This window comes from Bombus pascuorum, chromosome 14, assembly GCF_905332965.1.
Source record: "Bombus pascuorum chromosome 14, iyBomPasc1.1, whole genome shotgun sequence".
Classification (NCBI taxonomy): domain Eukaryota; kingdom Metazoa; phylum Arthropoda; class Insecta; order Hymenoptera; family Apidae; genus Bombus; species Bombus pascuorum.
The window spans coordinates 5,005,757-5,033,700 of NC_083501.1; the positions used below are offsets into that span (position 1 = coordinate 5,005,757).

At 34.1% G+C, this 27,944-nt stretch overlaps 2 protein-coding genes across 4 annotated transcripts; one reads left to right on the forward strand and one right to left on the reverse strand.

Annotated features, from left to right (window-relative positions):
• The first annotated feature begins 773 nt into the window (after positions 1-773).
• On the forward strand, positions 774-4,355 carry LOC132913898 (protein Rae1). Its single transcript, XM_060972550.1, has 6 exons — positions 774-1,217; positions 1,331-1,504; positions 1,580-1,651; positions 1,746-2,027; positions 2,110-2,304; positions 2,400-4,355. The coding sequence occupies exons 1-6, from the start codon at positions 960-962 to the stop codon at positions 2,484-2,486; spliced, it is 1,068 nt and encodes a 355-aa protein (XP_060828533.1). The 5' UTR covers positions 774-959; the 3' UTR covers positions 2,487-4,355.
• Positions 3,958-24,047, reverse strand: LOC132913871 (E3 ubiquitin-protein ligase HUWE1). Of its 3 annotated transcripts, none has more exons than XM_060972481.1 (42): positions 23,105-24,047; positions 21,746-21,826; positions 21,425-21,643; positions 21,062-21,301; positions 20,915-20,977; positions 20,620-20,835; positions 20,239-20,510; positions 19,853-20,129; positions 19,140-19,772; positions 18,785-19,054; positions 17,425-18,627; positions 17,057-17,343; positions 16,100-16,460; positions 13,116-16,027; positions 12,849-12,969; positions 12,522-12,627; positions 12,150-12,437; positions 11,902-12,076; positions 11,614-11,752; positions 11,415-11,541; positions 11,174-11,323; positions 10,942-11,088; positions 10,679-10,864; positions 10,408-10,585; positions 10,060-10,329; positions 9,666-9,894; positions 9,398-9,578; positions 8,931-9,300; positions 8,602-8,778; positions 7,893-8,508; positions 7,639-7,808; positions 7,384-7,565; positions 7,239-7,298; positions 7,024-7,145; positions 6,701-6,938; positions 6,345-6,620; positions 5,858-6,046; positions 5,581-5,768; positions 5,359-5,492; positions 5,102-5,267; positions 4,826-5,016; positions 3,958-4,737 (listed from the first exon to the last, which is right to left on the reverse strand). In XM_060972481.1, exons 2-42 carry the CDS (start codon positions 21,788-21,790, stop codon positions 4,635-4,637), a joined length of 12,477 nt encoding a protein of 4,158 aa, XP_060828464.1. In that variant the 5' UTR covers positions 21,791-21,826; positions 23,105-24,047; the 3' UTR covers positions 3,958-4,634. The 3 variants fall into 3 exon arrangements, with proteins under 3 accessions (XP_060828464.1, XP_060828465.1, XP_060828463.1); XM_060972482.1 differs by having other exon boundaries at positions 11,902-12,046; positions 12,849-12,984; XM_060972480.1 differs by having other exon boundaries at positions 12,849-12,984.
• Between the last annotated feature and the right edge of the window lie 3,897 nt (positions 24,048-27,944).

The following is a 27,944-nucleotide window of genomic DNA, read 5'->3' on the forward strand; positions in this document are numbered from 1 at the left end:
TACATGTAACAATTCTTCCATAGGATAATATATTTCTTAAGCCTTGGCTACTGTATGAATAAGTGATACCACAGGCATTTTTTGAAATACATGTAACACTTTGTAACATTTTTGCACCATATTGAACACTATTGTAAGTGTTTGTTCCAATACTCCCAATAGCTCCAGTAAAGTTGATGGATCTCAAAAGAGCGGATCCATTTTTCAAATAAGTATTACGTAAACTGTTAGGCATATTGATTTGGGTTTTCTTTATTTTTCACTCAAAAATGTTATACAGAACTACTGCTTAATCAATAATTGTCACAATTATGGTACTCGATATCTCCGGAAATTACCGAATTTAAATTTACAGTATGTGCAAATATCTAGATATATTTCTAGATAGTGGAATTTTTATGAAATTTATTATTAGACTGCCGATTTTTATGCATTTATAGAAAATTTGAAAATAGAAAAATGCAGAGAATATACAAAAAAAAATGAAATACTTAAAATACAGTATTCCTTATAATTTTAGTGCGTAAAACAAATTTTTGTCTAGGTCTTATTTTTTTAATTATGTTTGTAAAAATATAGATTTGTGTAAATATCCGCAGTCTAATAATTGTTATTCACATTTCATGTTCATAAAAAGATTTATGAATCCGAACATTCCAATACTTTCGTGAACCACCATAATTGGGAACATTTCTTTTTGCTACCGCCCTGTATAATTCACTTCGCCATCTATTCTTATTATTTCTAATTCTTTGGTCTCAAAATTTACGTCGAGTATTCGTTCTATGTATTTCTTAAATCATAGTATTATTTTTTGTATTGCTTATCGGATAAATAACATACGTGAGAGTACTTTTCTGTTTATTGTCTATAATTTGTTACGTGATATATTAATATAATTAGCATATAATATTTTATTCTGCGGTAAATAATAGTTGACAGTGTAAAGTAGATTAAAGATGTTTAATCAAAGCGGGGGACTACAAACTGGTACGTCGACTACTTCTAATCCAATGCAAGATTATGAGGTTGTCTCCCCACCTGATGATTCTGTCTCCAGTCTCGCATTTAGTCCTGCTTGTATTCCACAAAATTTCCTTGTTGCTGGCTCTTGGGATTGCAACGTTCGCTGTTGGGAAGTCGAGCAATCTGGCAAAACTGTTCCTAAATCAATGCAATCCATGGCTGCTCCAGTTCTTGATGTTTGTTGGAGTGATGTAAGTTTTTAAAATTTTTTATATTAAATTTAACTTTTTTAAGTTCATAATATCATTAAAGATTAATGTTTTCTTTGGGTTATTCAATTTAAAGTTCATTCTCTTTGAAACAGGATGGAACGAAAGTATTCATGGCGGGTTGCGACAAAACAGCAAAATGTTGGGATTTAGGTTCTAATCAGAGTATTCAAGTAGCACAACACGATGCACCTATTAAAACTTGTCATTGGATTAAAGCAACCACATATTCATGTCTTATGACTGGTTCTTGGGATAAAACCTTAAGAGTATGTTTATATTTCTATTATTAAAAATTCATTATATATAGTCTATATATATTGATAATTGGATATACTTTACAGTTTTGGGATCTGCGAAGTCCTAAGCCAGCAATGACTATAAATTTAATTGAAAGATGTTACTGCGCTGATGTTGTAAATATATTCAATATTTATTCTTTATTATATTTGCAATGATAATTCTTTAGAAATTATAACTAATATTTAATAATTGTTATAATTGTTATAGGATTATCCAATGGCAGCAGTAGGAACTGCTGGACGTGGATTAATAGTTTATCAATTGGAAGGCAGTCCTCGAGAGTATAAGACGGTAGAACTAAATTTAAAATATCAGTATCGATGTATCGCGATTTTTAGAGATAAGAAGAAAGTTCCAACTGGTTTTGCAATTGGCAGTACAGAGGGTCGTGTAGCCATACACCATCTGAATCTAGGTTCAAAAGAAAACTTCACTTTCAAATGTCATAGAACAAACGGAACACCTAATGGATACCAGGATATCTATGCAGTCAGTATGAATTCGGTCGATTTATTTCTTGAATCTTTTAATATTCATTTTAATAATTAAATATGAATTTTTTAACGCTTAGGTAAATGATATCGCATTTCATCCGGTTCATGGTACTATTGCAACCGTCGGAGGTGACGGTACGTTTGGATTTTGGGACAAAGATGCTAGAACTAAACTGAAGTCTTCAGAACCTATGGAGCAACCAATTACTCGATGTTGTTTCAATCACAATGGACAAATATTTGCATATGCAGTGTCATACGATTGGTCAAAAGTAGTTATTAATCTTTCTATACAATTAAATTTTACATAATCAAATGAATATTTCCTTATTTTATACTTTAAATAAAAATACTTATTCTATTTCAGGGTCATGAATACTATAATCCAGCAAAGAAGAACTCTATATTCCTTAGACCCTGCTTTGAAGAACTAAAACCTAAAGCGTCGCCATAAGAGGAACACTATATAATCAGGCTAAAAGGTTTCTGAATTCTGTGATGTTTTAAGATAGATTTTATAATTACAGAATATACTGTTTACATTAATAAATTATAGTTTTCCTATCTTCTTTTTAGTTATACAAGTTTTTCAATGATATTTCATTATAATACATTGTAAATAGTTTCGATATACAATACAATTGTAGTTTACATTTTTCATAATATATATATTTGACTATTTTTCACACAAGCTCATTGTACAAAGATGTATATACATACGAGAAGAGTCTTGTTCTTTTTTCATGAGTATAGAAATGTAAAAAAATAATTCCGATAAAAACTCTTACAATATCTTGAAACTGACACGAAAAATTAAGCTATTTTTTTTTTATTTAGTTAGTGTTCCTTGAAATAAAAATGATCAATGCACTTCAATTCTTTAAATGAATTAGCATTATCAATTTTAAAAACATTTGTTGAAATTAAAAATTGGACAAAAAGATTGTTAGCTTTTAAATATGTTTTTTCCTATTGAATTGCTGACACATTTTAATAGCAAAAAGTAAATTTATACTTCTATTGTTTGTATATCATTTTCTACTTTAAAAAGGAAATAAGGTGGTTGAATAAGAAATATCTTAAAAGAGAAAACATCTCACTCATATGGATTTCCCATACTGTTTTATCTTCGATCAACGTGACTCTTATGGTAACCTTTATACTTTATATATGTATAATTACGTGATTTAACGTTTATTGAAATGCTATGCTATCAAAGGTGTCTTCTTGTGTAATTTAAAAAAAAAAGAGACAATCATTTTTATAAGAAATACAACATTTAGTTTATTTTGCGAATTCCTAAGCAATAACTCCCTAACAATATCGCGAAAAAGAGTCCGATGGATCTATGTATTTCTTCAACGTATATTGTCCTATTCGATGTGTTTACAAAAATTAACATCTGCTCGATTGCGAGAGTCCTGTTACACGTTTCCCCGGAGAAGAAACGTCTGGAAATTGAAACTGATTAAAGGAAGTTCAAGGATATTAAAAGTTCGGAGAGTTGGGCGAATTGGACGTGATTTTGCGCTATATATCCAGAGGAAAAAGTAAAGAAAAAGGAAAAGAACGTTACATGACTTCCTTTTTAACATCACATTTCTCAAATGATTAATATTAAAACGATATTAATTAATGATTATTACTATCGATTAAGAATTAGATAATATAATTATTAATACTAATAGTGTACAACCATACGTTTTTTTTTCTTGTGGGCGTTAAGGATATAACATCGTGAAATATTCTTCTTTTCCTCATATTTAGGCTCGTGTCTAATTGGTTTTTTGAATATTACTCTCTGTTTCGCATTTGTTCATTTTACATACACACCCACTCACACTGTTACATACAATACGTTTCTTTTTCTTTCTTTTTGTTTTTTTTTTTTCTTGTCTCACGTACAGATTCTAGGTTCCTGGCAGCTTTCGCATAATATGAAATAAACACGTACTCGAAATACAGGCACACTTCTCCATCACTTTTCCATTTGCCTTTCTTCGTCATGGCAACAAATCGTTTCTGCCTTTTTCTCTTCTCTACCCACATGTTTGAATTCTGCTTTAAGAGTAGAGTGGCTTTGAGTCGCAATTATATTACATATTTATTCCATCCTGCTGCATCCTCTTTTTCATTTTTTTTTTTTTTTTTCTAACGACGAATTACATTGAATTCTTATTCGTTATCTCTTAACTGTTAAGATCCTTAACTAAAGTGTCCGATTTTTTAAGTCTTCCTTTCCATCAGGAATTATCATTAAGCTCTGCATCTCCCTCATTTTTTTTTTTTTTTTTTTTTTTTTAAGATCATTCAACAAAATAAACTCTAGCGACGAATCATCAGTAATTACATCGTTAATTTTACGTATATACATACGCCATCAGTTTTAATATGTATATAGCGGAGTAAAAATTTATATACTAAATCTTGAGCGAAGATCAATGGATACTTTTACAATTGTTTTATCAATATTTTAATCATTTTTCTCCTTTGTTGTTCATTTGGTTGTTTTTTCTGCTATATATCTTATATCTTTTTGTTTTGTCTTCGCTCTTAGATTTTCGTGCAAAATCACGCAAAATTTGCTCAACTTTGCAGAAATTTAGGCGAAACCGAATCCTTCGCTGCATTCGTGGATCGCTTTCAATAAATTCGTGCGAAGTTTATCGTACGTTTCGTAAACGGGTAGATCTAGCTGATTGAAACTAAAAATGATAATAAGAGAAATTAAGTTTAAGGTACCAGAGAATTTAAAAGAAAGATAAAATAGGAAAGAAACTAATGTTAATTTACCATGTATGTGCTGACGGAAGCCTATCTGTGGATCTATCCTCTCGATGAATTTGGAACTTTTGTATACCATTCATTCCTTCTAAAGCAGCGAAACCTTGTAACGGAACCTTCGAAGTTCCGGTGACGAATTGCAAAAATTTAGCTCTATCTGCTTGATCGAAACCTCGTAATGCGCGCCAGAACCATTGAATCTAAATTTCAAATAAACATATTTATTACTTTAACATCAGATTAAAACAATACTTTTTAGATAAAAATAAGTTGCTAAATACATACTTGTAAGGAATTTGCATTATATTTATGATATTCAGTATTAGCTTTAAGATCCTCGATATCTACATTGGGTAATCCACTAATTAACAATTCAAGTTCCTGTTCATTGAATATAGAGATCAGTCGTTTTGGTATAATATCGTAAAAACCTTCTAGGAACGCGTTTAATCTATAAATAAATAAGAAATATTGTATATAATACGAATCTTTTTGATGCATAGAAAAGTTAAAATATTGAAATTAATCTTTATTTCACTTACTGTTTACGTATTGCTCCGGTCATTTTCATTTGACATACTAGCCGAATGTACTCTAATTTTGTTTCTTCAGTAACTACGATATTACGACCGTTTGGTATTAAATCACGTACATCATTCACACCGAATTCGTTTACCTAGAAATGTGAATTGTGAAATTATATAAACTATTGTATTTGCCATATCACAATACGATAATGTAAGTAAATGAAAAATGGAATTTACCTCTGTAGAGAAGGTTAATTCGTATCCAAGATCAGCAATGTTGTGCTCTGTGAGATATACGAGTCCTTTGTAAAAACTATAATCCTCACTTTCCATATCTGTGTGTTTCACAAGTATTCCCAAAATGTGTTTGTAAAAACTGCGCGTGAAGTAACATTCTAATAATTTGTTGTCATAAATTGCTTTAGCTGTAATAATAATCATAAATGTTAATTATTTTCTTCATTCTTGTCGTTGAAAATATAACGTTATTGAAAATATAAAAGAGAAAACTCACCGATAACTCGACCGACAAATTTATAATAACATAAATGATTAGGGTTGCAATGCGAGGAGGAATTTATCATGTATGTAACTCTATCTCCAGGACTTACGGTGAACAGAGCGTACATAGGATTGAAGATTTCTCTAGAGATAATAACGTACCACTCTCTAAGCAATCCTCCAGCGTCTTGTCCTTCTTCGCCTAAAATAGAATTGTTTTGAAATAAGATTTCATATAATGTTCATTTAAATGCAGGTTTTTATAAATGCAAGAAAAAGAAACAAAACTTAAATAGAGATACACATTATTCTCTAAATATTATAAAAGATTCCTTTGAATATTTTATACATTTTTACATATTATGCATATATCGCGTATGTATTTTAAAAGTGACTCAACTCAAACAAATTTTTAAAGAAAATAATTATTTAAGAATTCATAGAGATATAGATTAGTATAGGCATTTGCAGTCTAGCAATGATCATTATACATTATTTACCTTCAAAGACGATGTAAAATCGGTTCTTCCATTCGTCGGCATTACGCCTATGAAGCTCACGGAACGAATCTTCGAATACATTATTCCTGCGAACATGCACTGCCAGTTCTTCCCTACGAATACCTTCATCCATTCGTTCCAATTCTGTTCGGAAGTATCGTCTTTTTACGTCGAAATCAAGAACCCTTGTGTGATCCACTAACACAGAGAATGGTCCATCTGCTAAATGCGTCGTCGTTTGACGGAGAATTTGATTTAGAACAGTTCTGTGCGTCTCTGCAATAAAAATACAAAGAGTATGAGTAATACAGTATTATTATCATATTTATTCTATTATTATTATTATTATATTATACCCGCAAATTTAAGGAACTTGAGTTGGTCCGGTGGTAGCGTCTTCTGTGGCGGAGGTTGTATATCCCAGGAAGTGTTAATAGTAGCTTCTGATTGAGATGTGCCTTCGTTGTCTGAGTAGATTGGCGAAACAGGTGTTAAGTCAGGTACAACCTCGCGAGTCTCTGTATTTGTATTTAGATGACGATCGCGAGAAGTACTTGATGATGAATGTACTAGGAAAAATGCTTCTACGGCGGGCTATAAGATATAATGCATAATGTATAATAAACTGTCCAAAGGAATATATGTATAAAGCAACATATAGAAAGTATAGATATTTTACCTGCAGCACTAAGACTGCATGTTGATCCGGAGTATACTCCAATTCTAATAAGCAAGCGCTAAGTGTCTCCCACAGATGATCTAGTACCAAGCTTTCACTTAATAATGGAAGCTTGTCTTCACCTACAAAATTTGACATTATAAAGTTAGTTAGATAACTATGGAAACTAACATAGCTCCCTGCTACATTTGTGAATATATAAAACTGTAAATTACCTGACTCTGAAGCTTGGTTAGTATTTCCAGTATCTACAGAACTTTCGGAACTTTGATTGGCTGAAAAAAAATATTAAAAAATGAATTCGATAATCTTGTTACAATGATAATATTTCAGTAATAAAAATAGGGTTCTTAAACATACATGTTTTCTTATTGTTTGCTAAACGTACTGCTTCCCTTATTTGTACAATCACTTTAAGTATTCTTAAGAAGAATGCCTGACTAGAAGTTTTGCTAACGAGAGCAGCCATAGATGGTAACTGAAGATCACTGCCAGCTTTAACTTTACTTGGAGCAGTTATAACTACATTCTCGTTGGTAAACCTGTAATAAATTATCACGATGTTAAAATATATATCGATATAAATAAAAAAGGAAAATAATTCGAAATACATACCTATCTAAGAGAACCCAACGAGAACCACCACTACTAGTTGAAGGTTGCTCTTCGATAGAATTTCGTCTGAGTTCACGATTTAAAACTTTTAACTCCATCAGTAAATCTTTAATGTGTTCACAGACAACATTAGCCAATTCCATAGCGCCTTCCAAGAGTAATTTCAATATCTGTGAAGAAATTATTCAAAACTAAATATATAATACATACTATAACGCATGAATAAATAAAACAGAATTTAATAGCGATATTACCAATTGTCTAGTAGGATCAGGACAATGAGACAAATTAAGCAATAAAGCTGTTGCATCTTCGAGTCCTTCCTCGGAACAACTTTTGCTTGTCAATACTTGTACAGCCAATTTCAGGTGTTCTTCCGGCGCAGCGACGCTTTGTTCTTTGTTCACATCTGGTCTCTTGCTTTTGTTTCCTTCCTGTCTACGATACGGATTTACTTCCGTTAATCCGATCGAAATTAGAGACAGCAATTTCAACACTTTGTCCGTCAGCTGGCTGCTACGTTTAATGACCGACCAGTTTAACATCGAAATTAATTGGCCAAAAGCGGAGGATTCAAAGGTAGTTGTATTATGTTCGGAATCATTTCCTAGGTTTGAGTTTGAATGAGATCTTGCAACAGATTTTCCTTTCTTCGAGGCACATGAGTCAAGTTTCAGCAGCATATCCCAAAAATCTGGTTGATCGCTTTTCCCAGGTTTCGAAGTAGATTTACCTTTCGAACCGGTTTCTTCTTTATTACTTGAGTCTTTCTCTTTGTTACTTTCTTTCTCATCTGATTCTTTAGATTTAAGTGGCACAAAATAGCCAGGAAAACCTTTAGCCAACGATATTAATAATTCTAACGTATGTCTGAAAAAATATAAGCATTACATTATAAAAACAATGTCAAAATTTTATAAATAATCAATGATTACTAATCATTAAGGGATTTAATTAACTTACCTGCATACTGTAGGTGCTGCTTGTGGATGAATAGCGATACTACTGCCTTGCCTTTCTGACTTTTTGCCACCATGCCTGACAATGTGGAAAACGTTTGCTCTGCATCCAAGTGCAGCATCAATACTAATATTCAACCATGACTGTGCACTGCTTCTTTGGTCAAATATTTTGGGGGCACTAAAAGAAATTTGAGATTAGAAGATTTGACACACGTAAATATAGGGTAACAGGCTTTAGAGGGTTTATAAATATTTCTAAAGATTATACAAATTTTATAAAAATATTAATATTATAAAAATCATTTATGAAGAATAATAAAAATATCTTACCAGTAATCGTGGTGCATCATGGGCACTAAGCTTTTCCTTCTGAACTTTCCACCAAAATCCATGGCTATATCTTTATTTTCATCGTTACTTCTTTCCATGATACTTAGTAAGGCTCTAACTACCCATTCCCTTGTGCTACCATGATAGCAAAGATTCCTGATAACTCTATGAAGCCTTAACGTATTAATTTTTGGTTCATCAACAAACAGTAATACCAATACGCAAGCCATTGACTCATGATCCAACAATTGTCTGCCTCTGAGTCGTAGACCGGCTCCGTGATGCGTTATACTAGGATCACCATGTGACCATGGCTGCCATCCTCTTTGTGCTACTGTGTGAATCGCATAACGCGTACCACCACCTCTACCTATTATTTTGTTTCGCGTTCAATTAGTTCTTTTAATTAAGTTTTTCAAATATAAATAAGGAAAGGAAATTGTTAATGAATAATAATTATTATTTACCTCTACCAGAATTTCGTAATATACTGGACAAGGCAGCATTTCCTTGGCTAACGTGATTAAGGAATCGATCTTGCATTATGTGTCTATTTCGAGCTTCCCATTCTCTTCGAAGATTCTGAGCCTCTTGGGCTAAATCTGGCGGAAGAACTGATATTTGCGATTCTTCCATATCAGTCAAAATCTGTAAATATAAAAAATATTAGAATATTCAAATATTATACATAAAAGTATTCTAATAAAATACGTGTAAAAACAATTATTTACTGACCGCTTGTCGAAGGGAAGGTTGCAAATTTTGGAAGAATGCAGCCGCATCAACTGGATCTTCCGGATTAGCGCTTGCAGCTGCATGTCGTTGTTGTTCCAAACGTTGTTGTGCAAGAACTTCTTCTTGGATCGCTGGAGGTAAAGCTGCTAAGAATTCCGGATTAACTTCAACCGGACCTGTTAATTCTTCAACTACAGTTGCTTGTGCTCGTTGTCGAATTCGTTGAAGCCTACGAAAATTTCAAGTTATAAACATTACAGATTTCAAGACCGAATGTTAAATTATCTATTCGAATATATTTAATAATATATAAAATATTACTCTTTTTATATCTATATATCTACTGTACAAATACTTTTATTTCTCACTTTTATTAAATTTAGTATATAGATACCTAAGTTGCTCAGCGATAACTTCATCGCGCATATCTTCTGGTAACGCGGCTAAGAAAGAAGGATCTACGCCATCGGGTAATTGTTGTTCTTGAGACTGTTGGTTTGGTTGTTGTCGCTGCTGCGATTGTTCTTGAGACTGTTGTGGTTCTTGCTGTTGCTGCTGCTGTTGTTGTTGTTGTGGAGGTAGTTGCTGTTGCTGTTGTTCTGGTGTTCCTGAATTAACATTCTCTGATGCGGAAGTGGTAGGTCCTTGATTGAGTATGTTCGCACTATATCAGAAAAATAAAATTAATTTTTTTTACAAACATTTTTCTGACTTGATACGAATGCAAAATAAAGCTGTTTACTTTCGTTCGACATTCGATTGACTGTCGTCGGTAAGGATTCTGATCCATTCAGACGAGTCACTTTCTCTCAGTAAGTCTTCGTTAGGTTCCTGACTGAAATCGACAACTATGGACGTGTTGGGTCGACTAGTAGATGTTTCATTAGTATTAGATCCTTCGACAGTACGTTCAGATTGTCCTGTAATAAAAACCATTTATATTGTTAAAAAATTCTTGTATCCGAGAAGAAAATGATTAGTCTATAAAATGAATTTCAAGTAAATTAAATTACTTAGTCTGCTTGCTTCAGATGCGCAAGGTCCAAGCACGGAATCCACTATACTTTCGGCAAGTTCTAATGTTGGATTTCTATTACTCATTCGAGGATCTCTGGGTTCTGCCGGTTGTTCTTCCGGTGGTGGAGGCGGAGGTCGTTCTTCATCTTCTTGTACTGTTGCATCCATTTCGCCAGTCACATCTGATAGTCATTATTTAATGTATAATATACAGTCTTATTGCAAAATTTAACTAACTAGAAATGTATGAAAATTATACCGATTATATCTTCATCGAGAGTACGTTCTAATCGTGTCGTTTCTGCACAAGTTTCAAATCTAGGAGCAAAATTATTCGTATCTTCCCTTTGTGATGTCGATGCAGTTGATACTTGTTCATCCATGGATATTATAGCAGAAGAGCCAGCTAAAAAAATGTTATTGAAAATAAACATATATTATATAAGCTACTTGTAAAATACAATAAAAATGATTAGTTGCAATTAACGTACATTCTGTATTATTTAAATGATCCTTCCCATCTTTGTTATCCTTTTCATTCTTCTTCTCAGAAGCATATTGCATTTTACGTCTTTCTCGTCGCTCTCCCAATTCCGCGTTTCTGCGTTTTTCCAGTTCAGGAATTAATTTATGTACAACACCTATAAGACAAAAATTATTTTATTTTATCAAATTTCATCTTTCATAAAAAAAAATTGAATTTACGAATTTCTTTCCAATCTTGCTACTTACCGACACAACAATCCGTCTGAGAATCTCCATCTAATAATTTGCTTTCTTCGATCCACCAATGTAAAGCAGTAGGAGTATTATTCACAGTGGTTGCAAGACTAGACCCGAAAAGATAGCCAGATTGATCCTAAAAGAATTTTTATAAATGAAGAAACATCTAGAATAAATTAATGCCATTTAACAATCACAATCTACGAACCACAAAGTCTATTTGTTCTTCTTCTTGGTTTGTCAATATTCCAACACCATCCATTACAACAACACGAGTATCCCGAAAACTGGAAGCCAGGACTTGACTGGCAGATAATGGAATCGCTTGTGCAGCCGGGCCTAACAATCTATAATTACAAATATAATATTATTGCATACTTTTATAGATGAAACCAGTTTTTCTTTTAATATAAATTTTATGTTCTGTGTCTTAATTTCATTTTTACGTAAACTTCATCTGAATATATTTAATACAATTAAACTCGAATTAATTTACCTTTGTAATATTACTGGTGGATTTGGATTTCGTGGATTTGGTAATTGAAGATACTGATATCTCCGTGGTCGTACAGCTCTCTGACCTCTTGTATTAGTAGCGTCCAAACCGCTTTGTGGAATTAGCAACGAATGGGAATTAATACCTGCACAAATAAGAAAAAATTCCATATTACCTATTTTATCATTCTATACAACTTTTTTGATATTATTATTAAAAATCATTATATACTGTGATTTTATGCTCACCACTACTTTCAGAAATTGAAGGAGGATTTTCAAATAAACCCAAAGGAAGAGGAAACGTTGTACTCCATGGAAGACTAGATCGTGGTGTGACCGTAGTCGAAGAGTTCACGTTGTCCTGATTATCGATATTATGTCGAATCATTACAACACTACTACCGTCACGATCCGCCGACGGAATCATTCTGAATACACCACTTTCCCCCACGTCCTCGTAAAATTCAATTCCATCTTCTTCGTAATTTGAGGACCCTTCTTCTTCCTCCTCTTCTTCTTCTTCATTTTCTTCTCCTGATAAACAACGTTTTAATATTTATTCATACAGTCCAATCGAAGAAAAATTTCTATTACGTATATAAAAGATGATAAAATTACCATCATCCTCTTCCTCTTCCTCTTCATCCTCATCATCCTGTACTTCATCCTCGTTATCGTCAGATGGGTTGCTATCTGAGTCTGAATCGGAGCTCATCAAATCCTCCTAGAAAATATAATTATATTCCCATCAAATAAAAATCTTGTAAAATACTCAATTTATATGTTATTACATATTGTTGTACTTAAAAAAAATATTCAAAAGTCACTATGTTCTATATTTTTTATTTTGCAAGACAAAATTTAATAAACATCTTATTTTTTTTTTCAAAAGTAATTTTATTAGAAAGATGAACTTTTAAAAATAAATATAGGTTGAACTCTTACCGTAGCATCTCGTGTTGGATCGAAGTCAGCTTCTCCGTCTCGTATCGCAAGACTCTCCTCGTCAATGTCCATTGGCCTGTGCGGTCGGGAAGACTGATCTTCCGTCACGCCCGGGCCATCCCTGGAAAATAGTACACTATTTGATTATAAGTACAGTAGCTTATATGAACTTAAAGTTATGTATTGTATAAACACACGCGCGCGCGCGCGCGCACACAGAGTTTACGTTAATATTTCACAAAAATGAAAAACATTATATATGATTACCTTTCAAGAAGCTGATCCATAATATCTTCTAAAGCAGCTTCGTCCTCGTGCACTTGGCTTTCTGAAGTGGGCTCCAGACTCTCTGCAGTAACGGATATATCATGCTCCGTATTCTCTGCGTCCTCGTTTGTTTCCTCTCCAACAGCATGTGTTGCTTCCGATGTTGTAGTCCCTGTTTGTTCTCCAATAGGCTCCTCTTGAACTGTTCTACCTTTTGGTTTGGAAAATTTGCTATTGACAGCTCCTGGCATTGGTTGATTTATGATTCTTGAAAGTGTTTCCAAAGGTTTCAAAGCTGCATTGATCGTAGCAGCCATATTTGGACTTGAGAGATCCAAACTGTGTGGAATCTTTGCCAAGTCAGTGATTATTCCTTTTCTCAGCATAATTCTCACAATATAGTTGACATTGTTATACTGGTGCATCTTCAAGGAGGTCCTCAACTGATTGTAAGAAGTTGGTGGGCAACTATCAATCATTGTAGAAATCAAACCAACCAATAATTGAAGCTGTGCATGCTTCTCATTGCTTTCAGGAAGAGCTAGGGTTCTTGTTAGAGCTGCTTTCACTTCAGTCACTAAAGTAGTTTGAACATCTGGAGAATGATTGCAGGAGGCAATAGCAGCTATCAACATCCTTGCCATACTGCTGCACTGTTTGTCAGTTGAATTCTCTGGTGACATTGGTAGAAGCTTGTCCAGAAGAAAAGCAAGAGCTGTTGTGTATTCAGGTACCATTTCACTTTGTCCTGCTCGATACACATGGTCTGTGATCAAGCTTGCAACTGCACTGTATGAACGAACAGTTTCTGCAAGTATCTTTAGAATAGCAGATTTTGTCAGCAAAGGTTTTTCTGTCTCTTCTGGTTCCACTTTGCTGTTGTTACTGCTGTCTGAATAAATCTTCATTGGTATTATTTGAGAGACTTGATCCTCATCGTCAATCGTATCATTTGGTGTCGTTGCGTTATTTCTGAGAACATCTCGTCGAGAAGACGAACTTGGTACATTGGAATAGGTTGGCTTCTTCTCTGGACTTCTCGTTGGTGTAGAGGATTTTTCGTCAGAAACAACTGGCATAGGTTTTATAAGAGCATTGAGAAGATCCTTCACAACGGATATTGAGGCTTTCTCCACCATTGGCATTACTGATGAATGACTTGGTGGAAGAGCTTTTACAATCAATCTAGTGTCGTCATCTTCTTTCCCTAATAAACGGATGTCAACTCTTAAAATGTTCTCACAAACCTCTCTGTAAACTTCTGGATTGCGGCAGACGGCACTGTTGATCTGACGCGTCATAAACAAAATTTCTTTACACGCTGGAGGAATATTGCCTTGAGTGCGACTACGAATTACTTTCTCCATGGCTAGCCGAAGAGTACATGGTTCCTCTAAAGCATGTCTTATTAAGAGAGTACTCAAAGTTATGCATCCAATGAAACTGCTTGCCTGAGACATTTCTAGAAGGAGTCTCACACCACCTTCTCGAACAAATATCTCGGCGTTCTCGTAATCTCTTGTAAGTCGCAGACAAACTTTCATAGATGCATGCAAAGCATCGCGATCCACTGGTATAGCCATCAGTCTTACACAGGCACGTATAATATTTGGGGCCATGCTAGGATCTAATCCTTGCAATACTGTATTCCGTTTGTCTTCCACTCGATTTTCATCAGTGTCCATAGTCGAGTCAGAACCAGAACCACTGCCCTCGTTTCCAGTATGCAATTTAAAGCCCATCGTGATAGGTCTTCTGTTACCACTCTCTTCGTTAACTTGAGTCATGCAAGAAAAGTTTATCACGTATCTTCGCCTGTTACATGTTACTCTAGTGCTAGATTCGCCAGCCCAATATGCATCATTAATTATTCGATTATTTACTGGTGAATATAAATTCCATTTTCCTGTGCTCAGATCAAACCACTTCCACATTCTAGTTGTTACCTTGTACATCAATTCTTTCCTCTTTGTTAGTACTGCCACTTTTTCTAACCGCTCGATCAGTAACAACAAAGGTGCAAGCCATTTCCTAGTTTTCGCAGATGATGCATCCTTATTACCTTCTTTAACGATCTTACTTTTACTCGCTGTTAGTGGACCCTCGCTCACCACTAGCAGACGTACAAGTTTGTTCAAAATAGCATACTCTTCCACGATCTGAGCGCAAGGTACACGCATTTCCTGGAATGTTCCCTCGAAGAACATCGTATACAGGTAAATACGTCCTGTAACTTTGTTAGCTTCTTTACATTCCACTAATTTTACTCCAGCGTTCGGATCGTTGCTCTCAGCAACTTCTATCAAATAATCCACTAGACTACCAATTTCTTTCATGAGTTGTCGTAACATATTATCACGCCATTCATCTCCATTTCTTTTAGCGATAGCGACTAGTAAGTCGCATATTCTGTATACAGTGTCAGGCATGAGATCTAGTAAATTCAAGCACTGACTTAAGGCGTTCTGTGTGAATTTGTCTATACTCTCTGTGATAGTGGTAGTCTCGCGCGTAGTAGATTCTTCTGCGCTGAAAACTTTTCGCGTTTCTGTCGTTTCTCCAAGCGACATCGCTATCGCGTGCATTATCTGATCATCGTCTACCAATTCCAAGTCCATTATCAGATCTTGTCCACTTACATCACCCGTTGGCACATCTGATCTACGTAAGGTAGCAGGATTACTTAGCAAGTAATCAGTGGCTTGTTCAACTGTCAAGGTATGAAGCAAAGCTTCTATGCAATGAGCTCTACTGAAGCCCATGTCCATCAGCTGTCTGAGATGCTCCGGATTTACATCAGCTTCTGGTTCTTCTCTACGATCAGATATTGCTCCACCTCTTCCAAGTCCACTAGTTCCACTGGTGCTACCACTAATAGCTCCCTCGCTGTTTTCTTCTTTCTCAGCGTGTTCCTGTAAAATGATAGTGTTAAATAATCGTGGTATTTTGATTTAGTATTGCACAAACATTTAAAATATATGTACCTTAATGATCTGCTCACTTCGTAGAATATGTCGTAAAATAGATAATATAAGTTCTGTCATGTGAACTCCATAATTTTTCAAGGGTTTTTTTCCCCACATTAACATCACTGCCTCGAAAGCTTCCTTGTGAATATCCGTGAGGTATTTTATAGGATCGAATGTTTCATACACCTTGTATATTCCAGTGCATTTTGAAGAAACAACGTATGGCGAATCAAGGAGTGTTTTAGGGTTCACCATTTTTTCTAAGATCATCAACCACCCATCTAAGAATTCTCCAGTACAATCAGGCAAATTCGGGTGCTCTAATCCCTCAGATAATGGAAACTGTCCTCCTCCAGATAATACCCAATGAAAAGCACTAAAAATATACAAAAATATCAAGTGATTTAAAGCTGCTTTTTATATAAACTTATACAGAGTATTGAACGAAATGATGTGCACGAGTTTTCAAGTACTTCCGATAATGTTGCACAAAAATATTTCAAACAAAAGTTGATCTGGTTTGAATCAGCTTCAAATTGCAATATTTAAAATGTGTCAAAAAGTGTCTCTTTCTACAAAATATCAAGATCATCTTCATTTTTTTAAATGACATGATGTATTTTTGATTTCATAGCATTGTAGTACATAGTAATACATAGACATAGTAACTGATGTCAAAAGAAGTTCAATGACTTATAATACTATCACCTTCAGATGACCTTGAGTTCAGAAATCTTAGATTTATTAATTCATAGAAACATTCACATGTGAAATTTGGGTTAAAAGGACGTTATCAGATCTTTATTTTTTATAGACAGAAGCATTTTTTGACTATTTTAAGTATTTCAATTTGTAGCTAATTCAAAACAGATCAACTTCTGGTTGAAACATCTTTTTGTTACATTATCAAAAGTGTTTAAAAAATCGCACTGAATATCCCATATTAAAGATTCTGAAGTTAAATTTACTTACGCGAAGAATGCGTTTTGTCCGCCCAGTTTGACGAACTTTTGAAGCATCAGATGAAATGGATAACCCTTTTCGTCAAATAGTGCAGGAGATACGAAACTCAGAGTGCACATCAAAAAAGTCACTTGAAGTTTTGGTACAGTTGATGGTGGTAATTTGTCCCATGATAATCCACGAATTAATACGCAATTTAATGCAGTTGCTACACTTCTAGATGCTTGTGAGGGAAGAGCTGGTATTGGAGGCACTTGTTGTCCTCTACGTTGTCTGATTGGGGAGCCCATACAAAGCTGAATAAATTTTAGCAATTATTAAATACGAGATTGCAAAACATACAAAATTCCAAAATTTAAATGTCAGGTTTTATGTACCTTTACAAGTATGGCAAACAGTTCTGCCAATGCTCTGCCCATTTTAGATGTAAGTCCCAGCAAGTGCTTAGGGTATGTGATTCGATGAGAGTTTGGAGATATTCTTCCTGTAGTGACACTTGGTTTCTCATCCACTTCCATAGGTACAGGAGGTGGGTCCGTACTTAAAGCTTCCATGGCCGTAGTCATTCCATTACTTCCCATATCCGAGGAGGCACCACCAGACCAGCCGCTACTTTCGCCCTCGTTCGTTGGTTCAGGGCGTATTAATTTATCCATATCCTCTTTCCCAAAGTCGCAACCAGCTGGGATAAAATCTTCCGTGGTGAGAGCTAATAACGCTGTGCTTTCCCAAATCAGAGCTGTATATAGCTCTGACAGACCTTTCAAAACAGTCAGACCAAGCTCTGAGCCCCAGTGATTCATAGCCAAGTTTCTGATTTCGCTCTGGCTAGTGCGACATACTTGCGCGAACATTATTATGTATCCGTAAGCGGCATTCATAGCATGAAGTAAAGGCGTTGCCGTATCACTAGTAAAGGCTGTTTCCAGATTCGGAGCATTGACAAGCTCATGTAACAAAACAGATCCTCCTGGAGCTTCCATATAATTGTACAATGGTTTCAATAGATTCAGAACTTCATTTAACTGGGACAAACCAGTTTTAAGAACAAGCGGCTCATGTGCGAGGTTTAAAATACTTTTACAAACTGTTGCCACAGCTTGCGCTGTTTGCGCAACTGAATGATCGACAGGAAGATTGGGTAGTCCCAGGATTGATAGTAGTGGCACGAGGCCTTTTTGTGCAACGAACTCTCTGCAGTGATCGTCCGTTGAATTGTTACTCAGAATAGCGTCAACGAATTTTGTAACGTTCTGTATGTATTCCATCAAAGCTATTGGAGTCTTCTCCCTGGGTTGAGGTGGTGGAACTGGTTGAGCAGTGGACGACGAACACTGTTCTTCGCGTTGTGGGTGAGAACTTGTACTAGCTTCTTCTTCATCCTCTTCTTCTTCGTCGCTACTACTTCCACTTCCACCGCCTCCCCCTCCGCCAGAATCTCCAACTCCAACTCCAACCGACTGTCCAGAAGATTGACGATTCCCAGAAGTCGTATTTGATTGGGAATTGTCGAATTTATCTTCAGCTTGTAAGCATATATAACGAGGATCACAACCCAATACGCACAGTTCTTCTAGTAGCTATACACACAAAAAAATTAAATATTATCGATATAAATATTATGTACATAATGTAGCATTATTATAATTCACACCATAATAATTCGCTGATTCTAAATTTAATAAATATTATGCAAAGTATATTTAGAGAATTACATGAAAGAGAAACATGTAATACCTTTATAACAGCAGCAATTGCGTCAACTTTCAAACTTGGCTGATGTCTCATTAACTCATCCATTGCGTTACCTAAATTCGAAGCTGTATCACCCAAAGGATCTGTGCTTCGACGTCGATTCATCGCAGGCAGATAAAGTGGAGACAATAATACTTTAAACAAGCGTTCGAAAGGACGTCGCTTTACAAACGATTCCAGACCACGTTGATTCAAACACAAAGCACTAAACACATTAGGCAGTGATCCTAGTACTTCTCTACTAGCAGGAATCTGTACATAATATTAAAATATCGATAAACATTTTAGTAATATATTGTACTATATATTACCTAAAACAAATGATCAGTTTAATTACCTCTTTAATTAATAAAGCATGTAATACCAGATCGGTTAATCCATTATCTTGCAAGGATGATAATAAAGATGGTTCTTGGAAAACATATACTGTTACAGCATCCGTTGCAATAAGGAACAGAGAAGGACCATAATATTCTGAATTACTGATTATATGTCTTAAAGAAGAAGGTAAAGTACCCTCCATAACGTGTCGAATACTATCAGAGAATGTGGGATCTTGGATAATTTTCTTAATAAAATTTAACAACGCCTTCAGAAGTGTAACTCGCTGTGGTAGGCAAGTTTTCCCGGTCTTCCCAGCCGAATAATCTGGCATTTGTTCGTTTTTATCATCAGTTTTGGAACTCATATTTTCATCTTCCGAAAATTCCATGGGATTTGACGATTCCTCGCGTTCATCATACGCACGTGAAGACGCAGAATTTTCATCACGATCCATGGACCTTTCACGAGTGGCTTGTGAATTATCCTGGTAATGTATTGGCTCTATTTCAAAAGGTTGTTCCTTCCTACAAACATTCACTTCCATATCGAGTCGATTAATAAAACTCGCTAAACCACCATGAGCTTGGAATCCTTGCATGTCTATATTCGTTATTAAATCTATAACGCGAACTGCCCTTGTTACAAACTGTAAAAAAGAAAATATATAATTCAATTAAAAAATTTTATGCAATTAGATATACAATAAAAATTATAGAAAAAACTTACCGTTAGATGTTCAAACTCGCTACCAGGCCAATTCATAATTTTTAACAAGCTTTCCATCATCCCACAACTAACAAGAGCTTCGCAACCCGCTTCGTAACTCGAAAGATGATAAAGAAAGCTAAACAATGCTGTTGCAAGCGACAAAGGGAACGGTTGTCCTTCAGGTTGTGGAGAAATCAATGTTGAAATACACGTGCGAATTAATACGGGGAAAAATCCGTGATATGAGTTAGCTCCAGTAACGTCAATTATCATATTTAACCTTGAACTAGGTTTTCTGAAAAATCATTGAAATTGATCATCCAGTAAGTATCGATAACAAAGTTTCATGAGAAATGAAATAGAAAAATTATATTTGCATCAACATACGTTAAATTTTCACTTACTTTGGAAAATGTGGATTACGGTCTAAGTGAATAATACTAGTAAGAGTTCGTAGTGCGGCTGCCCGTAATTCAACAAGATGTGCGTGTGGAAGTTCCAGTAATTCAACTAATTCTTCTAAAAGCCCAGGATGCAGCAAACTATGTGCATTTTCTTCAAGTTCGCTATTATATACAAGTATGGATAATGCTTGCAGCCGAGCGTGTACACATTGCAATCGTCTTCGATAGTCAGAGAAACTGTGTGCCAGTCTTATATGTGTGAATAACGCAATCTAAAAGAGAAAAGGAAAACAATAAACTTAAATATTTATTCATTCATTAAATAATTATATACATTAAATATTAAATACCAAATTAAATATTGAAAGAAATAACATTTACCTGTCGATCTTGAGGTACGTTATTAACTTTTAATAAATCATTCATAATTTGTGCTGGTGTTTTACCCAGTTTATCCACATTTTCTATATGTATACACGTTACAAAATTCGTTTGTCCAGATTTTTTTGTACCAGTGGTTGATGTGGCATTGGTGTCTGTTGAAGGATTTTCTGCATAAAATTCAAAATGCAATGTTGTGGCACTTGTTGGAAGTGGCTGAAAAGATTATATGGAAAAATTATAGTCCATTGGAGCATATCTTAAAGGCGGCTGTTGGTTATGGAATTTTGGTTACCTTGTCTGGATACTCTTTACAACATTCTGCTAAACCAAATCCATTTTCTTTACCACCCCAACTCTAGAATATAAAAATTACGTTTCGTATTCCTGTGAACTTGCAGTATTCTAATAAAGTATTAATCAACCAATACATATGTCTCACCTCTGCTAAAAGAGTAAGTCTACTTAATAAAGCTTGCCTCTTGTCACTGTTTAAACGTGCAATGAAATTGCTACGTTTACTGAACATGTAAAGAATATTTAATACACCAAGGACAACATGCATGTCACAACTTGATAACAAAGTTACAAGATGTTCCATGCTACTATATAAATGTCGTGAGTATGAATGCTCGATTAACAATGTTGTAAGATGGAGAACCCAGAGGAGAAGTTCTTTTGCCTATAAAAAGTGAAATAAATATGTAATAAAAACATTGATCATTCTAATTACGTTCCTAAATATTTATACACATAATAGTAAATGTTACTATGAATAATGATTTGTAAGAAGCTTGGAAATTACTTCTCTATTCTGAGGGAGATCACAGGCTAATTCCCATGGATTATCTGGACTTTTAGCTGCAGCTTCTTCCAAAATACTATCACTGAGATCCAATACATCAACCCAATGAAACAATTCACATTTACCGAAAGTCCATGCATCTATTTGCTTCAACTCCTCTAGCAATTCTGCATGGGAGCACGAGCGCAACTTGTTTATAAGCGCCTGACATTTTGCCGGCTGAAAATTTATTCATGTGTGCAACAGTTATTCAACATATTCTTCAACATTTCTTAGTAGAAATATTCATTTCCAAATACATGTCATTAAAATATTACTTACCGCTTCTGATGTGTACTTTCTCAACCTATTCCGATCAATTTTCATTTTGGCGGATAAAAGGTTCCTTTAACAATTTAAATTCTGAAACAATGATTTTATAATACATTTATAAAAAGTTGGTACAATTTCCATTTAATGTAAATATAATATAAAACAATATATTAATGTACAATGACCTATTATATTTTTAAGTATAATTACTAAATTTTAACAATCAAAATCAATGTCAATTGTTACACAATAAATTTTTCATCTCATCTTTTTATTGTCAATAATTTTCATTACGTCATTAATAAAAAGATCTAACTTATATAATATTTATCTCATCATATTAAATAAGGACCACAAATTTACTAATCAATAAATACAATCATATTAATAAAGTACACTAAAACAAATTCATATTTCCAAAATTAAATTCATGCTCTGCAACATATTAAATAATATCTCCTAGAATGTTGAAATATTTCACAAATTTTTCTTGTATTGCATAAATATGATCTTTATTACGAAATTATTATTTCGTATGAATCATAAACATTCATTAATTCATTAAACAAACAAAATTTCATTAAAACGATACATTAATACGAAATAAAAAAATCATTATAATTTCTGTGTCAATTAAAAGAATTGTCCATATGGTTTTTTAAAGATAATGTAGTCACCAAAAATAGAATCATTGTCATTAATACGCGAACACCTTGGAATCAATAATTTTGTTCACCTATTATCTAACAAAAAAATTTGCTACGTGAACGACATAACGGCACGAAAATTTGTATCGATTTAAAAATCTCGAAATAGGGAGCACAGTTTGGTTATACTGCGATATTCGATATTCGAAGCGACAATGACGTTGTAAACCTCATGATAAGTCTTGAAAACATGACAAATCGTGACAAAACGTACCATCGACGTAGATAGTTATTTATTAGAATCTATATAAGGGAATCATATAATCGTCGATTATAAAAAAGTGAGGAAAAAAGGATCTAAGTAAACAAAGGAATCCTCTAGAAAAAAAAAAAGGAAGTAGAAACATCGTGGTGAAAATTTAAATATTTTAAAGGTTTGGACCGTTAGAAGGACGATAGGAGCGAAAATAGGTTGTATTCTCGTTAAGATGCAGAGTCATCGGTTTCTAGGGCCTAACCTAACTTAAGATTCGTTCTACTAATGCAAAATAATAACAAAGAGATAATACTTGCAAAAACATCTCAAAACAATTAGGTATAGTTTAAAATTAACAAATCGTAGTGACAAATGATTTAAAAGCGATAAAATAAAAAAAAACCAGAGGCATAGTAATACGCAAAAGTGGTGAAAGCAGAGATGCACTCGTGGCACGAAACTTACCTATAGATAAGCCGACAAGGATTTGATAGAGTCGTCCTTGTCGTATGGCCTTTCAATAAATTCGAGGTCGGAACGATGCGGCATCACGGCCGTGGAAAACCGTTCCGTCGGTGGTTTTTCTTAACCACCTTGATCGTCTTCGACTCCAATTATATTATTTCAGCGATGGTCAATAAAAGACGCCGTTATTAAATTTCGTAATAAATTGGTAAGAGAAAAAAAATTGAATTCACAAGAGCGAAAAAATGTAAACCGAATGATTTGAAATGAACGAGAATCGACCAGTTTCCGTGAAGATAGGTATCGAACTAGAGAATCAAAACAAAACTTAAACGTGAATAGGAGTTGCGATCCTCTTCTATCGCTTAGCGCCAATCGGAGTACCGATCACCGCCATTTTACCGAGGCTTTTCGCGGAGGATCGTCCACCTTTCTCCTTTTTTTAACCTTCTCCTTTTTCGTGTTCCGCTTTCACGTATACGCAAGCTACTCGAATAATCTTGACCAGAAAAGTTCACGACCTTCACGGGACACTGCACACAACACCTTGTGTAAACCACGGGTTAGAAGACTCAGCGAGCAACGATTTTTATTGTACACCGAATATGCACCGTACACTGGCTGCTTGTGTACGCACACTCTCGTATATATATATATATATCACTATAGACAAGATTCGCGGAACAAGGCAACACTGCTTAACCACTGCTAGCTGGCTCGCATCTTTCTTCCAGATATTCCTCAAAATCGTACGTTTGCATTCTCGAGCTGCGCAGTAGAAAGGCCCAGTATTTGTTATATGACGAACGAACTGTGTGTCCTACTATTTCCACTGAATTTCTCTGATTCGTTGACTGTCGATGATACTCTACGTGGTGATAGGACGCTTCGTAACTATTCGTAACTGTTCTTCATTATGTGTCGACGACGACGACACATGCGTCTAGAAACGAAATTCACCGATGCGTCACAAAATTGTACGATGTGAATGGGTCTTAAGGTCATTATTAACATACCGACTCGTGGCTCCTCACTTTTAGCCAATCCTCGACAAACTTTCCATTGTACGTACATCTGATTGAACGAACGTACAAAGGATTCTCTACCTTTTGTACGCAAGCTGGACCCGTTTAATTATTCCTTTGAAACTGCGCAGTATGAAGAGCAAAAATATATATGTAACAATGAACGCTTCCTTTCTTTTATAAAAGAGTCACTATGATTTTGCCCACGAATATTGGCAACGTTTTGCCAAATGTTACTACGTTTTAGTTATAAGACAAAATTTTATTCGGACGTTTTAACTTGTTGAAAATGTAATTTGGGAGAATTTAAGTAAATTGAAAATCTATATATTATAAAATTTGCTATTTTCATATTTGGCATTTTTATGCAAATCAAATGTTTAAAAGATATCTTTATTTTTTTTACGAAAACAGCAAAATTATGATAATGACATTTTCTTTCTTTTATAGGAAAAAACAACCCTAATTAAAGTTGTAAATGTTAGTTACTGCTGTACTAAAAATTACTACATTTTAAGAAAAATTTCTGTTCGAACTATTAAGTATACCTTAATTTGTTAAAGTCATGTATAGAGAATTAAAAATTTTTTCCTTTAAAAATTTTAAATTTATACATGATTCACATATTTTAAAATATTGTATCGTGGTAATAAATGTAATTTTTATATACATCAAATGTTCATTCGATACTAAAACATAGCCTACGTCTGAAATTTTTTTAAAAGCGTCAAGATTTAGTAACTTAGCAGTGATATATTCTAGTACTTTATTGACAAGTTGGCATCAGTTGGATGCACTATCTAATGTAGATACATTTGATTTGAATCATTCGAAAATTGATGTTTTATGTAACATTGTGACATTAAATCGCATAAAATAATTTATGGACATGAAAAGCACGTGGGAAAAATATGAAAAGAACATTTTTTTCATTGTTTCATTCGAATATTTATATCTATGAAATTTTATAACGAAATGTTCAATACAATGCAAAAATACATATTTAATCCAGAATCAAATAAAAGAACAGTTTTAATAACATGGAATAATTGATTATTGAAGTTTAAAACTGTTTTTCATGTTCTTTCTCTGTGATTTTCTTACACGAGAAAGCTATTTCTATAAAAATTCTATCTAACAATATCTAAACAGAAACAATACGGGGACAATTTATGTGCGGTACTGCTTTCTATGGAAAGCTTTCTATTGGAAAGGTTTTCTCAAATGATTACTAAATTTTTATTCTTTTCACTGAATTCATAATGATGTCGCTTCAACGTTTCGTCGAATGAGATTTCTAATGAGGCTTTTGACGGTTTTCACGCTGTACACTGATAATTTACAAGTGTTCCGTGACGGAACTTTAAGTAAGGGAAGATCTTCCGACACTTATAAGGATGTACACTGCGGCATCCCTTTTAGACGGAAGTCAGAATTCAAGTGAGTACCTAACTATTGATTTAGATATTCTGTTCTTTTAAAAACATATATATATATAATTTTTCTGAAGAGAAATAATAATTTTCCAAATAATAATTACGTATTTGTAGTTCACCGTAGAAGTATTAACATTAACTCGTATCTTATTCATACATACACACATACATAACACACACCCTAATTCATTATTGTACTATATGTCTTTTCTATATATACATTTATATTCAATCATTAATTAACAATATATATTTAACCATATAAGAGCTCATTAAAACAATCAAATATGTTAAAAAGCTCCATATTTTTTTATGAAAAAATTACTGTATTAAATTGCTTGTAATTATTATAAATAATATAAAAATACTCTTTACCTATAGTATAATGTTTTCTTATCTCTTTTCATTTATACATTTTATTACAGTAAATAAGACATTTGCATAAATATCTATAGTCTATTGATGAACATACAATAACGTTTCAGGATGTTTAGATTGATCGTGATATTTTGTCTCATCGTTCACGTTTGCGCAACGAAACCTCACGGGAAAGGCTACAGACCACTTTGCAGATACTGGTGTAGGACGATCGATCATCAATATTATTGCTGTCCAAGCGGAAAAACTGAGAGTTGGGCGGAATATGTCTGGCATTCTTTCCTGCACCCATGGCTGTTAATGATCACCGTTGAATCTGCACCAATCGACACGTTTTGGCCAGAAAATGTCCATGAGGAAGAAACGGAGAAACATTGCCCGCCGTTGAGAACCCATTGTCCACGAACTTATGATTGGTACTCACTGCCACCAACTTCTTGCCACGGTGACAAGGATTGCGACAAATGGGAGAAATGCTGCTACGACGTTTGTCTCGAACACAAAACCTGCAAATATGCAGAATAATAAATAAATCGTTCTTTTAATTGGTAGTATTCCAATTATTTGTCAAATATGATTGTTATAAATTGTATATCCCTTATAATTAGCCCAATATTATATTATGCTTATAAAAAACATCTTTCTTTATGGTATTAAAATAACTACCTACTATTGCAGTATAAACTATAATTAATTCAGTATTGCCTTCCTTCCTAAATGAAATTGATTGACAAAAAAGTATGTAATTGATTTCCGCGTATCATAAAAGTAAAAATCACGTGCGTTAATATGCTGTAGCATGCAATGTTCCCAAACATTTTTCATTTAATTATCGTGAGAGCAGGTCTAATTAAAATGCTTCGGCTGCGATTAAGGTTACTTTACGTCGGAGCTATCAATTCGACAGTAACTTCTCAATTAACGTGGGCGACGAGATACTTAATAAACAGTTATGTTGCGGTGCGCTCTTCACCGTGACCTGGTCCCATTAAATTGTAATTGTTGCATATCACGTTTCATATTAGCTTAATTAAGCCGTCGTTTATCCAAATTTTTTGGGAAAATTTTGCGACTTTAGTCATGTCTAAATTGGTCTTATTGCCTGTAAAATTCAAAATACAAGTTGAATAGTTACAAATATGTTAAAAAATGTTATGTATATATGAATTTTATTGTTTTGTATCTAAAAATTTACACATAAATCTGATAAAGATCTCCGTAGAAAGATCCGTGAATATGTATTTAGTCGAAGACTCAGGTAGACTCAAGCATCGATTTTCCCTAAAGCTCCTTCTACGGCCACCTACTTTCTATTTTTTCCACGTACTTTGGAACAACCTGTATTCAGATTAAATCGCTCGGTTGTTGGAATATCGAGGAGTTACGATCGAAAGTTGCAAAGGCAGAAGAAAATTGCATGTTTTTCACCGTGAACATTGTACGAGAGAAAATCATCTTCATAAATATATCAGATCATAAATCGTTGTGTTAGTAAACTACGTTGAACAATCCTTCACGAAGTTCTTATTCGTTCAATATTCAGTAGCTTTGTCACCTTTTGACTGTCAGCTGCGAATTTTAAATGGGAGGCCTTCGTTCACAGCTTGTACAGACAAGTTGTAACCTGTTATTATGACTGTCATATGCATCACAAATGCTCTTTCTTCGAGGTATCGATACTCACTACCTATGGAAATTGATGATTGTTAATTCACGTTACTCTTACTTTCAATATAGAAAATTTAGTACATAGAAATTGTTATATTTATGATCATAATACAGAAAAATATTTTTATACTGATAAAAGAATACTTTATAGGAATTTTTTGTAAATTCGAAAATTCCAAATCTAAGTTTTCAGATGTTGATTTTATCGTGATGGAAAATTAGTTGAAGTTGTTCCTTCCAGGAAAATGAGTACGATTGTTTGATTTAAGGTAATACGTCGTTGAATACTAAATTGTGCTCAATGGTGTGGTCGTTTCTAGAGGATTGTATAGT

What these genes read in the sequence shown, in the direction of transcription:
- LOC132913898 (XM_060972550.1), top strand. Translation starts at nt 960, where the DNA reads ATGTTTAATCAAAGCGGGGGACTACAAACTGGTACGTCGACTACTTCT. An exon ending in CTTGGGATAAAACCTTAAGA is followed by an intron (nt 1,505 to 1,579) that starts GTATGTTTATAT and finishes TATACTTTACAG; the next exon opens with TTTTGGGATCTGCGAAGTCC. An exon ending in GATGTTACTGCGCTGATGTT is followed by an intron (nt 1,652 to 1,745) that starts GTAAATATATTC and finishes TAATTGTTATAG; the next exon opens with GATTATCCAATGGCAGCAGT.
- LOC132913871 (XM_060972480.1), bottom strand. Translation starts at nt 21,790, where the DNA reads ATGAAAATTGATCGGAATAGGTTGAGAAAGTACACATCAGAAGCG. An exon ending in ATCTGAAGCAAGCAGACTAA is followed by an intron (nt 10,586 to 10,678) that starts GTAATTTAATTT and finishes TTTTTATTACAG; the next exon opens with GACAATCTGAACGTACTGTC. An exon ending in ATTTTACATCGTCTTTGAAG is followed by an intron (nt 6,047 to 6,344) that starts GTAAATAATGTA and finishes ATTCTATTTTAG; the next exon opens with GCGAAGAAGGACAAGACGCT.